Source organism: Lepus europaeus, chromosome 1 (genome assembly GCF_033115175.1).
Source record: "Lepus europaeus isolate LE1 chromosome 1, mLepTim1.pri, whole genome shotgun sequence".
Taxonomy (NCBI): Eukaryota; Metazoa; Chordata; class Mammalia; order Lagomorpha; family Leporidae; genus Lepus; species Lepus europaeus.
The window spans coordinates 26,777,148-26,798,742 of record NC_084827.1 but is presented as its reverse complement, the minus strand read 5'-3'; the positions used below and the strand labels follow the sequence as shown (position 1 = coordinate 26,798,742).

At 38.5% G+C, this 21,595-nt stretch overlaps 1 protein-coding gene across 1 annotated transcript in view; it reads left to right on the top strand.

Moving 5' to 3' along the window:
* The window catches only part of PTPRZ1 (protein tyrosine phosphatase receptor type Z1), a 137,839-nt gene extending 116,244 nt beyond the window's left edge, over nt 1-21,595 (top strand). The window contains exons 22-30 of the mRNA XM_062195317.1: nt 1,608-1,743; nt 3,672-3,818; nt 9,969-10,062; nt 10,367-10,440; nt 13,482-13,610; nt 14,467-14,613; nt 19,349-19,491; nt 20,236-20,371; nt 21,455-21,595. Of these exons, the coding sequence (XP_062051301.1) occupies nt 1,608-1,743; nt 3,672-3,818; nt 9,969-10,062; nt 10,367-10,440; nt 13,482-13,610; nt 14,467-14,613; nt 19,349-19,491; nt 20,236-20,371; nt 21,455-21,595 (1,147 nt within the window). The remainder of the gene's footprint in view (nt 1-1,607; nt 1,744-3,671; nt 3,819-9,968; nt 10,063-10,366; nt 10,441-13,481; nt 13,611-14,466; nt 14,614-19,348; nt 19,492-20,235; nt 20,372-21,454) is intronic.

Here is a 21,595-nt window from a genome sequence, read left to right as displayed (position 1 = left end):
ACTTGGGCCCCATCTCTGTGATATCTCAATTTGTGTGTTCAGTATTCATAGCCTGAAAAATCCCAAATCTGAAATGTTTCTGATCCCAAGCATTTCAAATAAATGATATTCAACCAATACTGATCACTAGGAAATGAGTATACCAAACTCAGAGTTTGATTGCTGAATATTTCATAGCACCAGATACTTTGATGTTTATTATTCTATTGGGTTTCAACTTACTATGTGAGACAACTGAAACAATGTTTTTGTCCTTAAACAGAGACCATTACAGTATTTAGCACTATGGTATAAAAATGCTTGAGGCACATCTCCTGTTCCCAGGAATTACTATTCCAGTTGTTAAGCCAGGGTTACTGTGAAGAAACCAAGGCATATAGAGTGTGAGAAATTGGGCAGAACAACTTTTTAAAACATTTTTTTGGATCAAATTATCTGGGTTGTTTTCCCGGGTTCTTCCTAATCCGTCAGAATGAATTGAATTACCAATTCATTGTTGAGCAAAAGCCTTAATATCCAAGGCTCTTGGATAAAGAATGTATCTATCAAATAAAAATTATATTTCAGGAAACAGAAAAAAATGACATTATCTAAAATTTTTGGTTAAAATAATAATGGCAGTTAATATTTACTGAAAGCTGATTAGGTACCAAGCCTTTGGACTAAAAAAATCAAATTCACTTCTCTGTGCTGTGTCTTTATCAAAGCAGTGTCCGTGTTTTTACAGAAACAAGTGTTCTCCTTTGATATACAGCTTATCTGACACATTTTAATTACCTATCTCAGGAGTTGTCTCCAGACAGAATTTGAGGGACCTATCACCTATCTTGAGTTTTGTTTTCTTTTTTTTTTTTCATCTGTTAACCTGATGATAAGTTGAGGAAAGCAGGGAAATGCAAGGAGAACAGCTCTGAAGGTCAGGGATTGTTTCTCCGCAAATGGAGAAGCACCAGGCTATTGTGCAGAGCAGGTGCTGATTTCCTCCTCCAGCACTTCCTACTTGTCAGAACATTTGAAAAGACTCCCTGCCTCTGAATTCTGTCCCTCTGGTAGAACCTTTGAAGAAGTTGATAGATAATGGCCCTTTAGAAATCACTCAAGTTATGCTTTATTCCTCACAATCTCCCTGAAATGATATTTTCAGCTGAAAGCTTTATCAAATTCTTTCTCCCATTAATGTGGAAACCTTTACAAATGTATCAGCCTGGCACTACAGAGAGCCAAGGACCTTTGCTTTTCAGAATTTGGTGAATCTGATGTTTTCATTTTTCTCAGATTAAATGTCTACTTGCTATACTCTGATACATAATATTTCCATTGTATAATAACATAATGGATAATACATATAATTGCTGAAATTTTTTTAAGAAACTCAAACAGAAATGGGTTGTGTTGCAGTTGACCCGTTACAAAAAACTAAGATTTTTGTTTAAAGCATTCTGCTTAACTAGTAAACTATTTGCAGTTTTGGATTTCTAAATGTATTTTGTGACTCATTTGCTTAGGGGAGGAAATTGTTTTAAGCAGCATGACAGCCAGTAGTCACCTCTTTTCAAGTTTATTTTGTGCTTGACATTGAAATATTGTTTTCTTTGTATTTTCTTCAGCGCTGGAGTTGGAAGAACAGGCACCTATATTGTGCTAGACAGTATGTTGCAGCAAATTCAACATGAAGGAACTGTCAACATATTTGGCTTCTTAAAACACATTCGTTCACAGAGAAATTATTTGGTGCAAACTGAGGTATGAGTTTTTAAAAGATGGCTTTATTTGTCTAAGGGATGGAAATATCCTTTAAAAACGCAAGTGTAGCAGTCTCCTAAGACTTACATAAGAAAGTGCTACAAACTGAGTGACTTAAAACAGCAGAAATTTATTCCCTGATAGTTTTGGAATCTAGAAATCAGAAAACAAGGAATTATCTGGGTTGTACACCCTCAGAAGCTTCTAGCTGTTTGCCTCTGCCAGCTTCTGGTATTTATGAGATCGGGCTGCTTATTAATAATTTTCAGTATTCTTCCAGGCCAGCTCTCTGCTATGGCCCGGGAAGGTAGTGGAGGATGACCCAAGTCCTTGGCCCTGCACCCGCATGGGAGACCAGGAGAAGCACCTGGCTCCTGGCTTCGGATCAGCGAGATGTGCCGGCCGCAGTGGCCATTGGAGGGTGAACCAATGGCAAAAAGGAAGACCTTTCTCTCTGTGTCTCTCTCTCTCTCACTATCCACTCTGCCTGTCAAAACAATAAATAATTTTCAGTATTAATAAGCCAGTGGGCTCTTGCTATGTATTCAGAGAAGAATTCTGAATACTGGCTCAAATAGACTGACAACATGATGTTTTCAAGCTTTTTATGCAGTGAGAGAAATGCACAGGAGAGGGGTCCCCACCCTGTTCCAGGTCTTTTATCCACTTCCAAAGGGGAGTTGTTACATAGCCTGATTGGCAAGTGGGTGTACAGGCAGGAGTGTGAGATCAGAGAGGGCATGGTCTCCAGCTTATAAATCTGATCATTTTTATCCTATCTGCCTGCCTACATCCATGTAGCTCCATGCATTTGCTGGCTTGTAGCAGTAACTCCAGTTTCTGCCTTATTTTACAAATGACCATCTTCCTTTTGATTCCAAATATCTGTCTTCCTCTAAGGGTACCAGTCATCACCCTACTTCAGTTGACTTCTTAATTAATTACATCCACAATAACCGTATTCACAAATTATGTCACATATCTTTTGTGGGGGACATATTCCAATCCCTAACACAGATGCATCCCACTTGCACCAACTGAATCATTGGTGCCCCTTCAAAATCACATTAGCAAGACCAAAGACCCAGAAAAAGAATGCCTCTGCCCACCCCCATCCCTGAGAGCGAATGCCTGGAGTTGTTCACACCCACAGTAAATCAATGCCCTTGATCTTCTATGTTAACAAATGAATTATGGTCAAATTATATCCCTTATTTGGTCTATAACACTTTCCAGTATATGACATATGACAGTCTCCAAATCTGTACTGCATTTTTATTACTTCTAAATAAGAGTGAATTTAAAACGAAAATTATGGATGGCAGTTTTAAAGCCACCAGAAACATATGCTTGAGTGCACTTCAAAACCAAGCAACCTTCCTTCCAGCAAGGAAACGATATTCTCATCAGATGCATCCAGGGAAGTGTCCCCCAGAAGAATTTGAGATGGGAGAAAGGAAGTCTCACCAGAAGTATAGGAGTCACAACATCCCCAGGAGAATGTAAAGTGTGAGGTTTGAGGGATAGTCAGGGGAGACACTGCTTTGTCTCCCCCAGTCTTCCTGCCTCCTGCCCACATTTTCAAGGCAGGATAAATGAGGCAAGAAGGGGGCTGATTTTCCCTTGACCATTCCTCTCCTCTCTCTGATGTCCTACTAAGTCCAGAAAGCAATTCTCCCCCAGGACCATTTTGTAAAACTTTTTGTCAATAGAAAGTTACTACTTTTGCCCCTAAATATATATAAAGATATTTCAAAAATCTTGTGGGAAAATGGAATTCAAGACAACCCATTTTTACTGCTAACATTAAAAGAAAAAAAATCCATACATTTTTAATTTTTTTTTCATGAAATTTTCTGTGTGTTTTCTGAAGATACTTCACATAAGGAGAACTGGAAGCAATGCTCTTACTGTCACTCTTTTTCCAGGAGCAGTATGTCTTCATTCATGACACACTGGTTGAGGCCATACTAAGTAAAGAAACGGAAGTTCCGGACACGCATATTCATGCCTATGTTAATGCACTCCTCATTCCAGGACCAACAGGCAAAACAAAACTAGAAAAACAGTTCCAGGTGAGTTCTCTTGGAAGCCACTTACCTGTCACCAGTGTTGAACTTCCCTGCATCTTCTCACTCGAGTCAACAAGGCCATGTGGATAGGTTGAGATTATTGCACAGAGGCTTTTTGTTTGAACCATCTGTGTTTTTTATGGTTACAATGCCACACGGTGATTTTAAAGAGAAGCTGAATTCTGAGTAGCAAGAAGAAAAGTTCTCAGAAACCCTAGACTAACTTTTAGAAATGCAAACTTAGTTCAGGGAAGGAGGGCATTGCACATAACAGAACAAACAGACAGAACTTGTAATACAAACTATAAGTACTCTTTTTACTTTGAATAAACCAGACCACTTAAGCACAAGTGTTGTGGATCAGGCTGTTCCTGCTACTCCTGGGGAAAAAAAAAATCTGTGTCTCACTTAAAACCCCAGGACTAGAATAGGCCACATCGGAACAATAGCTTCTTCAACCTGGGTTTCTCCTGCTCACCTTGCAGACAGTAAACCAAGAAGGAGAGTGTGTTTTGTTTGATAGTATACCTTTGGCAGCACTCACTCTCTGATTTTTCAAAATTAGCAAACAAAAACTTAGAGCTGCCATGTGGGATCAGAGAATGTACAGAGCCGTGACTCCACAGGAAGGGGGCTATGCTATTTCCCCCAGCAGTATTCCTACTTATCAATTCTCAGGATTCATGGGGAAACAGGGGGGCAATTTTCTTCTTCTTACTCTTTTTAAATTTAAATACTCTTATTTTAATTGAAAGAGAGAGAGAGAGAGTGAGAGATGGAGAGGAAGAGCTCTCCCATCTGCTAGTTCACTCCCCAAATGCCTGCTGTAGCTAAGGCTGGACTAGACCAAAACCAGGAGCTATGAACTCGATCCAGGTCTCCCATGTGGGTGGTAAAGACTCATATCTCTGATCTGTCACCTACTGCCTCTCAGAGTGTGCCTCAGTAGGAAGCCAGATTTAAAAGCATAGCCAGAACTCCAACCAGGCACTCTGATGCGGGATGCCAAGTGTCCGAAGCTGTGTCTTAGCCCGTGAGCCAAATGCCCACCCCCTGGGCAAATTTCTGAAGAAGAATTTGGGAGACGCTGGGAGCTCCAGAAGAGTTAATAAACCTTAAGATTTCACTTTTTTTTCAGCCTTTTCCCCAGTCTGCAACAGGCTATTTTAGCCATCATGAAGATCCTCTGGCCTTTTGCCTTCTCAGTCATAACCTTTTGTGCTGAAAAAGAAAGAGTGGGTTGGATTTTGAACCCAAAACTTGTCAGGAGGAATAGCATTTTGCTTGACTTATCTGAGTTATAAAGGATTGCTCTAGAGAAAGAAAGGTGTGTAGTTTGGTTTCCAGAAAAAGATAATAAAGAAATGTAAAACAATAAAATTAGATTGGTTAAGATAGCTTTTCCATATTCAACAGAATTCTCATTTAAATATAATTTCCCCTTACATAATTGCAAAAAGAATTGCCATGACTTCAGCTAAACAAACAGGATCCAAACTGAAATATGAATGATAAGGTCAGAATGCATTTAAGAAAATATTTGACTCTTTCCTATTAACAACATCAGTAGAGAAATAGAGGTATGTGGTGTGTGTGTGTGTGTGTGTGTGTGTGAAATCGTTTACAAAAGATATTTGTTCAAGTTCTATCCATAGAAAATTTTACTTGAAACAAATTGCATGCTTAGTATTCAACGAATATTTACCAGACACCTACCAGATGCCAGTCCTTTGTGTTTATTACTAAAACACAAACATTAATGTACAATTTAAAAACAAGCACATCTGCTCCTCCTGCTCTCATGGTGCTTCCAGTCTAATGGAAGAGTCCAATAAGAAAACAGACAAACACAAATTAGCATGGAAACTGCCATTACTGAAATAAAACAGGACACTAGGGGAGGACAGAAAAGGGTGCACCTTCTCAGGGAAGAACTGTCCAGGATATATTTAATAGTCAGACACAGGACTTGCTGATTCACTGGACACAGTAGTGAGGAGAGAAGAGACAAGCATTAATACCGCGGTTCTGATTTAAGCAACTGAGAGGGGTGATAGCAGTCACAGTGCTTAAGCAGTAGGGGTAACAATGGCACAACTAATTCTAAATTTCAAGGTACTTGGTAGGTTTCCCAGTAAACAAGTACAGTTGGCAGTGGATAGTGAATTTGAGGCATAAATGAGAGATACATTGGAGAAATGGATTTTCAAGTGATCAGCAATTAAAAATGAAACGTTTAAGAAGGCTAAGGAGAGATTATTTAAGGAAAATTGTAATTAACCGGTGAATGACTAGTCTCCAAAAGGAAGGCACTAAGGAAGCATCAGAGAGTACAAGAAAATTTGGGACAGTGGGAAATGGTAGAATCCAAATAAAATAATGTTGCAAGAAGGAGGAAATAGACAAAGTCATCCAATGTTGATGACGTGTGAGAGATGCTGGAGTTAGAGAAGTCCACTGGATTTAGCCGTAAGGCCATCGATACACCTCACAAAGTACTATTTAGAAGTGTGGCAATGAAGCCACATTATAGGTAGTTAAGGAGTGGATGGACTTGAGGGATCAAGGACAATAGTTATATAATTCTTAAAAATCTTGATTCTGAAGAGAATGACAAAGGTAAGAGTTGTTTATTTGCTTATTTTAGGTCTCTTTGTTTATATTATAATGAGAGACATATGAGCTTCTTTAGAAACTGTTAGAAAGGAAGGAGAGATCCTGCTTATGTCCAGAGAGGTAGGGTTCAGGACACGGGTAAAGGAATTAATGTCAGGAAGAAACCTAGCAGCTGTGCATGGTACCATTTAGGCTCCAAGACTGGTGGCTGAGACACTACTCTAGGCCTTCTTAATCCTCTGTAAAGTAGCAGGGGAGTGAGTGAATGAGTGTGTGTGTTTGTGTGTGCACATGTCTGTTGCATACATATTTTAATATACATATAAATGAGTTAAATAGCCAATTGGGCAAATTGGAAATAATTTCGAGGAATCTCTATCATACTAATCTCATTTTCAGAAAGTAATATTATAAAATTAGAAACTGACAGTGACAAATATGTTTTCTCTGATCTGTGGTAACTAACAGAGTAAAAAAAATGCAATGTATATGAGCAAATTTGACATTTTGAGATTTGACTATTGTCTATACTGTTGAGGAACAGTGGTTTTTTTCTTCTACTTGTTGAATTCTTTACTTAGTGGGAGGTTAAACTTATGTTTATAAAATAAACTGAAAGTATATCATTGTAAAAATTAAAAGGAAAAATAAGAAAGAAAGGAGAAGGGAGAGTAGGAGCATGAGTGACAGGGAGGGTAGGGTGAGAAGTATCATTATGATCCTAAATCTGTATGTATAAAATACAAATGGGGCTGGCGCTGTGGTGTAGTGGGTAAAGACGTTAGCTGCAGTGCCAGCACCCCATGTGGGTGCCGGATTGGGTCCCGGCTGCTCCACTTCCGATCCAGCTCTCTGCTATGGCCTGGGAAAGCAGTAGAAGATAGCTCAAGTCCTTGAGCCCCTTCACCCACATGGGAGACCCGGAAGAAACTCCTGTCTCCTGGCTTTTGATGGGCATAGCGCTGGCCATTGCGGCCATCTGGGAAGTGAAACAGCAGATGGAAGACTTCTCTCTCCCTTCCTCTCCTACTCTCTCTGTGTAACTCTAATTTTCAAATAAAATAAGTAAATCTTTAAAATAAATAAGATACATGAAATTTATTCACTTATGTAAATTTTTAGAATTTAAATTTTTTTTAAAATTTTAAATGATTCATGAAAATCTGGATATTTGGGCACTGAAAGTGCTCTTTTCAATATTTACAACTAAAGTGGAAATAATAAAACCTTTAGAACTAAAGGTCAAAAGAAGCACTATGAAACTTATAGCCATAAGTATATTTATTTGGTGATAAATAAAAGGGAAAAGCATTTGAGAAGAATGTAGAAAAGCTAAAAGAAAAATATAGTACATACAAAGAAAAAATAATTTAAGAAAGGTTAAAACTTTCTTACACCAAAGAGACAGTTAATACAATTAAATTAAAAAGTGATTAAATAAAACTGCATGCAATTCTGTCAAACACTATCAAAAAAGACAAATTTGTGTTCTCATAGACTGAGGGGGAGATTATGTATTAATAAATAATATTAAGCTTAAAATAGAAACAATTAGAATTTAGAATATTTTATCCATAAAAGCATAAAATGAGTATATTTTGACAAGAAAACCTATATGAAATCAATAAAATACAGTCAAATGTGCTTTTACAAACTATGGCTGGCACCGCGACTCAATAGGCTAATCCTCCACCTGCAGCGCCAGATTCTGTCCCGGTTGCTCCTCTTCCAGGCCAGCTCTCTGCTGTGGCCCAGGAGTGCAGTGGAGGATGGCCCAAGTGCTTGGGCCCTGCACCCGCATGGGAGACCAGGAGAAGCACCTGGCTCCTGGCTTCAGATCAGGGCGGTGCGCCGGCTGCAGCACGCCGGCCGCAGCAGCCATTGTGGGGTGAACCAAGGGTAAAAGAAGACCTTCCTCTCTGTCTTTCTCTCTCTCTCACTGTCCACTCTGCCTGTCAAAAAAAAAAAAAAAAAAAAACCTAGAAAATCCAATTAGACCAATAACTATCAAAGAGATCAAATCAGTTGCCAGTATCAAAGAAATCAAATCAGTTGCCAGTAGTCTCACTTCCAAAATATAACCTGAATATAACAAATTAAATTCAGAACTATAATTTTTATGAAAATGATTTGATGCCAAGTTTTACCAGATCTTTAAAAGTTTATTTTATATATTTGAAAGGCAGAGTTACAGAGAGAGAAAGGGAGAGACAGAAAGATTTTCTATCTACAGGTTCACTCCCCTAATGGCTGAGAGAACACAGATAGGCCAGTGATATGGGGAAGTATGTTAAGCAGCTTTTTGCAATGCTAGCATCCCATAACTGAACAGTGGTTCGAGTCCTATCTGCATCACTTCCAAACCACCTCCTGCTGATGTGACTATGAAGCCAGCAAGAAGATGACCCAAGTACTTGGGCTCCTGCCAACACATGGAGACCAGGATGGAGTTCTTGGCTCCTGGCTGCAGCTTAGCCCAGACCTGGCTCTTGTTACCATTTGGAGAATAAACTAGTGGATAGAATATCTCTTTCTCTGTCTCTCCCTCTCTCTATCACTCTGCATTTCAAATAAATTTAAAAAAAAATCTTTCTTAAAAAGGGATAACAAAGACATTTGCAACTTCTTTGACAGACCATAGATTTATATTCAAGACATCAACAATTCTGCAAACTGCTAAATGACAGTAAAGTAAAATTATGAAAGAACTCTAAGTAACTAATGAGCACTAATCCTCTGCCTGCGGTGCCAGTACCCCGGGTTCTAGTCCCGGTTGGGGTGCCGGTTCTGTCCCGGTTGCTCCTCTTCCAGGCCAGCTCTCTGCTGTGGCCGGGGAGTGCAGTGGAGGATGGCCCAAGCGCTTGGGCCTTGCACTCGCATGGGAGACCAGGAGGAAGCACCTGGCTCTTGGTTTCGGATCGGCGCAGTGCGCTGGCCATAGTGGCCATTTGGAGGGTGAACCAACGGAAGGAAGACCTTTTTCTCTGTCTCTGTCTCTCACTGTCTAACTCTGCCTGTAAAAAAAAGAAAGAAAGAAAGAAACTCACAAGAGATATTCACTGCTACAAACCTTGAAATAGCATAACATTGGAAATAACCCAACACTTACTCGTTAAGGAATAAGTAAACAGAACATAGAGTATTCAGGCAATGGAGTGCTAAATAATAGGAAGAATGATTAGCTGCATATATGGTTCTGCACACACACACATGCACATCAAATGCGATTTGCCTACAAACTGCAGTAGGAGACTTGAGAGGAGTGGGAGGTGCACATCTTTCGAGGAAGCCATGAGGGAAACCCTATCAGTGCTGAAAGTCAAACTAGAGGAAGTTCTTTGCTTCTTCCAATTCCCCTGCTATAGAACATAGATGCTCCAGAGTTTATTGAAACAATGTTTAATTCAGGGGATCCTCAGCAAACAAATCAGATATATGTATATGAATATCTTATCTTGCTTGGGTTGTGTGTGTGTGTGTGAGTATTTGAGTGACTTAAGTGAAATGCCTGTATTTTTCTTTGATCCCCTTGCTCAGCTCCTGAGTCAATCAAATATACAGCAGAGTGATTATTCTACAGCCCTAAAGCAATGCAACAGAGAAAAGAACAGAACTTCTTCGATCATCCCTGGTAAACTATCTTCAATCTTAAACAACTTTTTACCAATAAAAAAATGTGTAGGCAATTTGGCAATGTTAGTATACTTTGGGGAAAATGCAGTACAGCCACATTTGTCTAATTATACTATAGAATATGTAAAATCAAGGCCTCCTAAACCTTTGAAGCCTTATCTAAAAATGCAAAATATATTTTTTAAATTACCTTAAGGATCAGATTCAACTTGAGAAATTTAGCTGTATTTTGCATTAGGATGAGGATGAGGTAATACAGCACCGTGAACAAGGTTGTTTATAATGAATGTTCTGTGTTCCAGTGGAAAGATCAAGGGTTGGCATTTCATCCCTGAGTGGGGAAGGCACAGACTACATCAATGCCTCTTATATCATGGTAAGTCAGACGATTCACTGGGAAGACTTCCTGACAGTTGTGTTACTGAATCAGACCCAGGGGGACTGCCTGCAGAAGTGATTGGGCGTGGGCGGGACCACTGGTAGACATGAGTCAAGTCTGACTACTACAGACACACAGCTCACAGCAGCAGTTTTCTTGGAGTTTGTGCTGTGTGTTGTAGATACAGTAACCACAACTCACCAGTTCAGGGGTAATGAGCACATATAGAACTTACACTGGCCCTTCTAAGAGGCTCCATGTCATTTCCCAAGGCAGAGATTTCTTGAGCAGACAGTAGCTTTTGTGAAGCTCATCTCACTGACATTACCAGTCCAGAGTTGCAGCATGCTCCTCTCCCTGAAAACCGGACTCGTTTGAAGACCTGGATTTCTAATGATACAGTACTTATTCTCTGCATTTAGATCTTCTGTTTGAGAGATAAGAGCCTTAGAAGCTGCTGTGTACCTTCATTACCATCTCAGATCAACCACAGATCTGGCTTCAGATGAATGGGTTCTAATTCCCATTCCAATCTTTCTGTCCTATTTATCCAGCAAAGAAAATATTGAGGAATATCCAAGTAGGAAACAGGGAAATGTGTGGTGGTGGTATCTAAATTCATTACACACTTCAAATGAACCGTTGAGGGTCAGGGATGGAGATCTGCCAGACCTGGAGTAAAAGGAGCTAAAAAAGTCATGGTTTTAGGAAGTAACAGCATGTAAGTCATAATTAATCAATGGCACCAGCTTCCAGGTTCCACCAGCAAAATCTGCAAGGGAGGTCCCTGGTTCCTGTCTTGTAGAGGCAATCAAGGTAGCTGCTGACTGAAGGTCCTATTGTGAGTGGATATGAAATTTGGCATTATACCATTGGGACTGTAAAGTGGGTAATATGAATTCTCCTGTAGGTTTCCACTATATCTAGTGTAGGGAATCTTTCCACATAGCATTTTGCTAAGTCTGTTCCTACAGGTGGCAGGTAAACTTGCAGACAGCATTTTAACTTCTTAAATTTCAGTTTAATTTTCTGCAAAATGTGGATCAGAGTTCCTATTTCACAGTACTGCTGTGAGGAGGTAATTTCTTTTTTTTTATTTTTTTTTAAGATTTATTTATTTGAAAGGCAGAATTATAGACAGGGAGAGAGGGAGAGAGGTCTTCCATCCACTGGTTCACTCTCGAGATGGCTACAATGGCCAGAGCTGGGCTGATCAAGATCCAGGAGCTTCTTCCGGGTCTCCCACGTGGGTGTAGGGTTCCATCTTCCACTGCTTTCCCAGGCCAGATCCCAGGGAGGTGGATCTGAAGTGGAGCAGCTGGACTCTTAAGTGGCACCCATATGGGATGCTGGCACCACAGGTGGAGGCTTAACCTACTATGCCACCATGCCAGCCCCTCTTGCCCAGTTTTAAATCGAGTTATTTTATTTTATTTTTTTTTCATTTTTTATTAAACTTTTATTTAAAGAATATAAATTTCCAAAGTATAGCTTATGGGTTACAATGGCTTCCCCCCTCCCATAACTTCCCTCCCGCCCGCAACCCTCCCCTTTCCCGCTCCCTTTCCCCTTCCATTCATGTAAAGATTCATTTTCAATTCTCTTTGTATACAGAAGATCAGTTTAGTATATATTAGGTAAAGATTTCAACATTTTGCCCATATAGCAACATAAAGTGAAAAAACTACCATTGGATTACTAATTATAGCATTAAATAGCAATGTACAGCACATTAAAGACAGAGATCCTACATAATTTTTTTTTCAAATTAATTAATTTTCTATGCCATTTCCATTTTAACACCAGGTTGTTTTTTTTTTTTTCATTTCCAATTCTCTTTATATACAGAAGATCACTTCAGTATATAATTAGTAAAGACCTCATCAGTTTGTGCCCACACAGAAACGCAAAGTATAAAAATACTGTTTCAGTACTAGTTATAGCATCACTTGGCTTTAGACGACATATTAGGGACAGATCCCACATGGGGTGTAAGTACACAGTGACTCCTGTTGCTGATTTAACAATTTGACACTCCTGTTGTTGTTGTTGTTGTTCTAGTACTATTGGTTGAACTCAGTAATTAACACACAATTATTCTTAGGTGTTTAAATTTTAACTGAAAAGTGATCCCTGTTAAATCTAAGAGTGGAAAAAGAGAGGGAGGAGATGAACAATTTGGAACATGCTCAATCGGACTGGCCGCAAATGGTGGAGTTAGAAATGTGCCAGGGGATTCCAACACAATCCCATCAAGATGGCATGTACCAATGCCATCGCACTAGTCCAAGTGATCAATTTCAGCTCACAATTGATAGCTCCGATAGGTCTAAGAGTCAAAGAGATCACACAAACAAGACAAGTGTCTGCTAATACTAACTGATAGAATCAAAAAGGGAGAGAAAGATCCAACATGGGAAGTGGGATACACAGCAGACTCATAGGATGGCAGATGTCCTAAACAACACTCTGGCCTCAGAATCAGCCCTCAAGGCATTCAGATCTGGCTGAAGAGCCCATGAGAGTATAGCAGGCATGGAAAGCCAAGATATCATGGAAAAAAAAAAAAGACCTAAATGAATGATCTCTGTGAGTGAGATCCCAGTGGAAAGAACGGGGCCATCAAAGAAGGAGGTACCCTTCTCCGAAGGGAGGAGAGAACTTCCACTTTGACTATGACCCTATCGGAATAAGATCAAAGTCAGCGAACTCTAAAGGCTTCCATAGCCCTGGCAACTCATGACTAGAGCCTAGGGAGATTACTGACGCCATGAACAGGAGTGTCAAATTGTTAAATCAGCAAGAGGAGGTAATTTCTTAAGAGCAAGAAAGTAATCCGTAATGGTATACCTAGCATATAGGAAATGCCTACAGACGTTGGCCATGATCACATTATACAGATCTATCATCACAGTCTTATTTGTGCACACAATCTGCAGTTAAAAAGACTACTTTGGCTTGAGATTCATTAACTTAAGTTTTTTTGAATCTTGAAAGTCATAAACCAGAGTTCTTTTTATCTCCTTTTTGTTTTGCAGGGTTACTATCAGAGCAATGAATTCATCATCACCCAGCACCCCCTTCTCCATACTATTAAGGATTTCTGGAGGATGATATGGGACCATAATGCCCAGCTGGTGGTTATGATTCCCGATGGTCAAAACATGGTAAGTTCCCTGGGCCATTTTTAGTGCTTTCCTTACAGGGGAAATATCGGGTCACGATAGCCCTAGAAGTTTAGCATACAAACAAGCCAAGAAACTTTGTTTTTCATCAGCAAACTAATGTCAATGAAATCATCCCTTCTCTACTTTTGGGCTTGGTTTGGCTACACAGTTTCCCAGGTCTAGAAATGATAGATGCAGATTTAAGCAAAAGATTACAATAAATTAAATTTACCACTTTCATAGTGCTACTTAAGAAAATTGATTCCACAGTTAAAGTCAGTCTGTGTCTTTCTATTTACATTTCTGTAAATACAGCGTTAAGATATTTGGAGATTTCCTTTGTTTAAGGAGGCCCCTTGAAGTTTTTTTCTTTTAATGAATCTAAAAATTCATGATATAGGAAGAAATTTTTTTTTGAATCAAAAAATCAGGAATATCTTCATCCTCTTTTTACATGTGTTTGAAGAATCTAAAAAGGAAGACAATGTTTCATTTATGCTTTACATATATACTTAATGTTTATTCTATTCTTATCTATAAATGTTATACTGACCTTTAAACATAAGGCCAGTAATCTCTGAGATTTTAGAATGATTTGAATTTATTCTACTCTGTTGTGAGTTATAGAAAAAGCAAGCTCACCATTGTTATTGATGGGTTAAGAATACAAAATAAAGAAGCAACAGTTTGAGTTCTTAAATGTACTATTGTATTCTAAGACACCTGAAAGATTTTAAAGAGCAAATTTTGAAACTCAAAATTTCAAGTGGAAATTTCGTCACCAACCAGTTGACTTACTGCACAGATTTATTAGACATTTTATTAAAATTTTGACTCCTGGTTTTTAATACTGCAGGCAGAGGATGAATTTGTTTACTGGCCAAATAAAGATGAACCTATAAATTGTGAGAGCTTTAAAGTCTCTCTTATGGCTGAGGAACACAAATGCCTATCTAATGAGGAAAAACTTATAATTCAAGACTTCATCTTAGAAGCTACACAGGTATGGGTATAAGTTATATAACAAATTTTCATCTTAAGTATATGTTTGACATGCTGACATAACCCATTAAGTCCCAAGTTTTCAATCTTTGAGTATTACAACAACATAATATTTATTGCAAATTTACCATAAGTGGTATATGTATTGCTCAATTTAAGTATTGATAGGTGTCCTTTATATGCAACAATGAGACAATGGATTAAGGTTCTTCCCAAAAAATAAAAAGGATTCTGTTTGTTAGCAAATTCAGACATCTTTCTCAAATAGTCACTATTACCTTACTTTTCCTTTTGTTTTCAAAATCTTACAGAATTGTTAAACAGTTAGTCATCCTTGAACTATACTCTTCTTTTTCACTTCTATGTAACATAGGAAATCAAATATTTATTTCTTCTTTTTCTTCTTCTTTTTTTTTTAAAACCTTTTATTTAAGGAATACAAATTTCATGCATTTCATAATTACAACTTTAGGAACATGGTGATTCTTCCCACCATACCTGCCTTCCCACCCACTCTCTCCCCCTCCTATTCCCATTCTTATTTTTCTTTTTTTTTTAATTTAGTAAGTATAAATCTCCAAAGTACAGTTTATGGATTACAATGGCTCCCCCCCATAATTTCCCTCCCACTCGCACCCCTCCCATCTCCCGCTCCCTCTCCCATTCCATTCACATCAAGATTCATTTTCAATTATCTTTATATACAGAAGATCAATTTAGTATATATTAAGTAAAGATTTCATCAGTTTGCACCCACACAGAAACACAAAGTGTAAAATACTGTTTCAGTACTAGTTATAGCATTACTTCACATTGGACAACACATTAAGGACAGATCCCACATGAGATGTAAGTACACAGTGACTCCTGTTGTTGACTTAACAATTTGACACCCTTGTTTATGGCGTCAGTAATCTCCCTAGGCTCTAGTCATGAGTTGCCAAGGCTATGGAAGCCTTTTGAGTTCGCCGACTTCAATCTTATTCCGACAGGGTCATAGTCAAAGTGGAAGTTCTCTCCTCCCTTTAGAGAAAGGTACCTACTTCTTTGATGGCCCCGTTCTTTCCACTGGGATCTCACTTGCAGAGACCTTTCATTTAGGTCTTCTTTTTAGTCCAAGTGATCAATTTCTTTTTCTTTTTTTTTTTTTAAGATTTCTCTGTTACTCCAAGTCAGTTGATGGCAGAATTTGAGTTGAAAGTAACCACAGTAGGAAGAAAACAACAAATTTTATTAAGTCTAATTCTTACATCTTGTTAGCTGATATAAAATGAACTTAGTTGTGAACAACAAGAATTAGGTTTATTTGGGACTTAGTAGAGTTACAATCCAGAGGCCAAAAATTTAAGCCACATTGAATCCCTGCTCTGATGTTTTATGAGTTGATGGCTGTTTTCTATAGTTTAAACTGTGAAGGGGTTGTCAGTTCATCTCCTGTCTGTCCAGAGTTGTGGTTGTTGCATCAAGAATTGAAAAAATGAGGGAGGAGGTTGGACTAAGTCTCAGGAAATGAGAGGCATGACATCTCAGACTATCACAAAGAGTTTTATTCCAAAAGTTGCTATTCTGCCAGGTGCACAAGACAGCAGGTACCCAAGTAGGGGCATGCAGACAACTCAGTTCAAAAATTCAGCTCAAAACATCAGCAGCTGTGGATGTGCCTCATTTCAAAAGTTTAGTTGTAGAGGTACATAAGAACTATTTAACAAGGGCCTCCCTTGTTAAATGCTCCCAAATCAGTGCTACTCCATTTTGCTGATTTCCCCCTTGACAGTTTCAAGGCAAGCCCTTACCTTTTATTTTTCTAAGTGAAAACAGAAAAAAAATATTTTCTTCTTAAACTTGGTGCTTTATACCAGTGTACAATGAGTTGGTTTTAAGAGAAGTACTTTGAAACTGTACCATCAATAAACTAAAGTTTGTTGTTTTTTTTACTAAAACAATCTACATGAGACTAATATTATCTGCATGATAATATAATAAACTTTGTTATATCTATTATTGAATTCTTTATCACTATTTATGCAGAGCTACAGCAAAATATTAAAAAGATTAATAATTACCACTAAGGGGCAGACATTTGGTACGCTTAAGATAACACTTGTGATGTCTGCCCCATATCAGAGTGCATGGGTTTGAGAACCAATTCTACTCCCAATTCCAGCTCCCTCCTAGCACACACTATAGGAGGCAGTGGTAATGTCTCAGAAGAGAAGCAGCTGGGACACCAACTGGCGCCCATATGCAATGCTGGCACCATAGGCAGAGGCTTAGCTTACTATGCCACAGTGCCAGCACTGGGGAGCAGTTTTAGTTTGGTTGTTTATTTTGTTTTGCTTAATTTTTTGTTGTTACAAACATTACTAGTATGAATATTTTTAGATACAGGAAAAAAATTTTTCTTGGTTGTACCTGGAAATGCCCCTGCTGGGTCAATAGATCAAGTTGAATATCTTCACCTTGTCAACGTTACCAAGTAACATCAGGTGTTTTCCAAAGTGGATATCAGAAGCTTCTCAGTCATCAGAGGTGTGTGACTGAGCTGGAATTTCTGAATCCTCACCACTGCTTGTGGTGAGAATGAAGGGACCTCTCCTGGTGGTTTGAATTTGCATTTTCTTTATTGAAAATGAAGTTGAATATCTTACATAAATTTGATGGCCATTGAGATTCATGTTTCTTGACATGCCTGTTCATGATTTTTTACCCATTTTTCTATCTGCCCATTTTTCTATCCATTTACTGATGGACTTATCGGAGGTCAGTTCATAGCGTGAGTACTATTCCTTTGTCAGCCACGTAGCTGAAAATACCTTCTCCCAGTTTGTGATTTGAATTTTCTACAATCCTTAGGATCTTTTTGGTGAATACATATTTTTAAGTTTAAGTGATCTGAATGTACTAATCTTTTTTCTTTGTGGATTATACAAGGAAACCATTTTTAATGTCTTTTATAAAAATTCCTTTTTTATCCAGCAATCATAAACATACTCTCCTATGCTAGTTTGTAAATGTTTTAGTTTGTCCTGGAATTGATTTTATGAAGAACATTTAATAAAACAAGGGTCAAATTTTCTTATTTTCTATGTGATAATCGTTGTCTCGGCATCATTTACTGATCAGCAATATCAGATTAGTCATAAACCTAGTTTAGTTTTTTTAGCTATGTAGCTCCTCACCTGTCTTACCAGTATTTTTCCAACTGTGTTTTCAAGCTTATTCTCAGGTTAGTTTAGCCTCATATCGCCAGTATTTGAAGAGGTCTGTTCTGTCCATATGGGCTTGTTTGCAGGATCTTTATTTAATTCCTCCGAGTTCTTTGTCAATTCCTCTGCTAAAACGGCAGTGTATTATATAGCTTATAATAAATATTAATATGTAATAAGCTAATTCCTCATCCTATTCTTCTTCAGTAGTATCTTGACTGTTTCAACCCTTTGCATTAAAATATGGAGTCAGAGAGACAGAGAGATCTCCCACCTATTCATTCACCCCCTCAAAGGCCTACAATAGCAAGTGTGGAGACAAGCAAAAGCTGGGAACTGGGAACTCAATCCAGGTCTCCCATGTGGGTGACAGGGATTTAAATGTTTGAGCTATATCCTGCTGCCTCCCAGGGTGTGCATTAACAGGAGGCAAGAATCAAAGGCAGGGGGCTGGCACTGTGGTGCAGCAGGTTAACACCCTGGCCTGAAGCGCTGGCATCCCATATGGTCGCTGGTTCTAGTCGTGGCTGCTCCTCTTCTGATCCAGCTCTCTGCTATGGCCTGGGATAGCAGTGGAAGATGGCCCAAGACCTTGGGTTCCTGCACCCACATGGGAAACCCAGAAGAAGCTCCTATGGCCATCTGGGGAGTGAACCAACAGATGGAAGACCTTTCTCTCTGTCTCTCTCTCTCTCTCTCTCTCTCTGCCTCTCTCTGTCACTCTATCTTTTAAAAAAAGGAAGGAAGGAAGGAAGGAAGGAAGGAAGGAAGGAAGGAAGGAAGGAAGGAAGGAAGGAAAAGAAAGAAAGAAAGAAAGAAAGAAAGAAAGAAAGAAAGAAAGAAAGAAAGAAAGAAAGAAAGAAAGAAAGAAAGAAAAGAGAAAGAAAGAAAAAAGAAAGGAAGGAAGAGTCAAAAGCAGAGCCAGGACTTGAACTCAGGCACCAAGTATGGGATATGGACATCTCAAGCAGTATGTTAACCGCTGTGCCATATACTTGTTTTTAAATGTAGTACTTTACTGAGTACATTTTGGGGAAACTGGAGAACAGAGGTCTGATTCATCATGTAAGCAAGAATCAGAACTAGAACTGAGCTTGAACCTAGAAACCACCCCCAACTTGGCCAGTGTTTCCCCACTGTGTCTTCAGGCTCATTCTTCCCTTGGTTTATCCTGGTATGGCCAGTATTTGAGGAGGTCTGTGTTGTCATCAGAACAACTTTTAACACTAAAGATTTATTTGTGTAACTTGAAATTTAATAGTATAGCCACACATCTTTGGCACATACTTTCATGGTTTTGTTAGCATTGGCATAATTCACCTACAAAAAGTCTTATTCAGAATTAGAAAATAAATCACATTTTGTTGTCCTCCTGAATACACTTATACATGGTAAATGCAACATCACAGCTTCCTCCCATGATTAAGGATGTGCTACACCTACTGTCATTAACTAATTTTCCCCAAATGATAAATTGTCACTCACCAATGTTATTCTTTTTCAAAAATTAATATTTCTTTCTTCTTATAGGATGATTATGTACTTGAAGTGAGGCATTTTCAGTGTCCCAAATGGCCAAATCCAGATAGTCCCATTAGTAAAACTTTTGAACTTATCAGTATTATCAAAGAAGAAGCTGCCAACAGGGATGGACCCATGATTATTCATGATGAGTAAGTTCCACATGTTAAAATGTTTCACACCTGAGCATTCTCTAGGTGTATATATTGATTTCTGTTTTCCTCGGACCAACCTAATGCTATGGACTAATTGTGTGACTCAGTGATGGTGAATTACCTGCCTATCAACAAAGTTAGCAAATAACTTTTTTTTACCACTTCACTGAAGCTCCTTTTGAAGGAGGGCACATGATTACAAAAATATGTTTTTGCATTTAATGCCAAGAACATTTCGCATTATGAATAAATGTTTGAGTACTGGAATTTTTACAGATGCTAACCAGAGAGATATTATTAACATCTTCACTCCCTGGAACAGGGACAACATTTGTGTTTTTATTTGTCAGAAATTGGAAAACTTATCCAATAGACCTTTCCAGGCTTCTGTTATGAGCAAATAACAAATGCATATGTTAGAGTTATATGTTATAAACATATTGCATATGTTGTACTCTCAGTCAAATCACATTTTGTTAATTGCTAACTTCTTCCATAGTATAAAAGCAAGTGCATAAGAAAATATTAAACTGCTATAAATTATCTCATTACTAATATTATAAACACTTGTCAATGTTTTAAATTTAACCATAGTACTATGCACAAAAAAAGTAGAGATAATTAATCCAAATTTCCAGTGATTTTACTGCAAAGTTGTCAAGGCTAGTGTGCTCTATGAGTTCCATATGTGAGAGTATGATTCATCTGAAAGGAACCTTTGTCTCTTCCTTTCACTACCAGGCATGGAGGCGTGACAGCAGGAACTTTCTGTGCTCTGACAACACTTATGCATCAACTAGAGAAAGAAAATTCCATGGATGTTTACCAGGTAGCCAAGATGATCAATTTGATGAGGCCAGGAGTCTTTGCTGACATTGTAAGTAATAAAGCAGTGAGCCAAGCTTTTCACTGTTAGAGAGCTACTAGCATCCTAACAGCTGCAGACATGTGTCCAGAAAGATGTGTCCTTGTGTCCAGAAAGATCACATTGACTGCCAAAATTACCATGCAGTTTTCAAGTTGAATTGAAAATCCACAATCATAGAACCTGAACAACAAACAATAATAAACATTTAAACTCCATCTTCCAGAAGCTGATAGGAGGAAAATGTTAAAATTCACATTTGTCTATTTGTAAGACTTACTCTGGAAAATATACTTCATAGAAGCTTCAACAAACTGACCTATGTAGCAAAATAAATACTTATCTTCCATAGTTCAAGATCTTCCTAGCCTCAGACAATAGTAATAAGTTTGCTTTCCCCGCTCCCAAGTTTTGAGAATGCATTTAATGATGCTCTGGTTCACATGTCATCTGAATGGTTTTCTGCAAGAAGAGCAGTCATTGGCTCAGGTTTTCTGCCTGGCATCTGTAAAGGGAAAAGCACTTCACTTTTGGTGCCTCTACTCTGAGACTATAGTAGAGCATACTTAAAGCAGAGCATATGATCAGACAGGCTCACAGTATGTGAAGGATCCTTTGTAAACAGCAGATCTTATAGGAAAGACTGCATTCTGCATGGGTCCTTGAGCTGACAGTGTGGCCATGTCTGAGACCTATCCATAAATGAATGTAACCAGTGGATTTCATAACTAGAGAAAGGAGGGTAAGATACTTATTCTTGAGTTGGTTACAGTTACTGAGGAGTTTCCTTACAACTTAACAGAACTTGATCACATCACCTTCTGGGTCCAAGCCAATGAAAAAGAAGAGTAGTTGTCACCGGCAAATGAATATTGATCTGTTTTCTCGATCAATAGATGTTTGCTAATTGAAAAGTTACTTCAGTTAAAACAAAGCCATTAATATAGATTGTGTACCTCTGCTGAGTATACAAAGCCCCTAACACAATGCCCTTCCAGGGACAGTGCCAAAGTGTGTCTACAAATGTTGCTTAATATAATGAACGCATGTCTTCATTGAGCTTCTTGGTTATAACCTTTCTTCTCTGTTCACTAGGAGCAGTATCAGTTTCTCTACAAAGTGGTCCTCAGTCTCGTGAGCACAAGGCAGGAAGAAAACCCATCCACCTCTTTGGACAGTAATGGTGCAGCCTTGGCTGATGGCAACATGGCTGAGAGCTTGGAGTCTTTAGTTTAA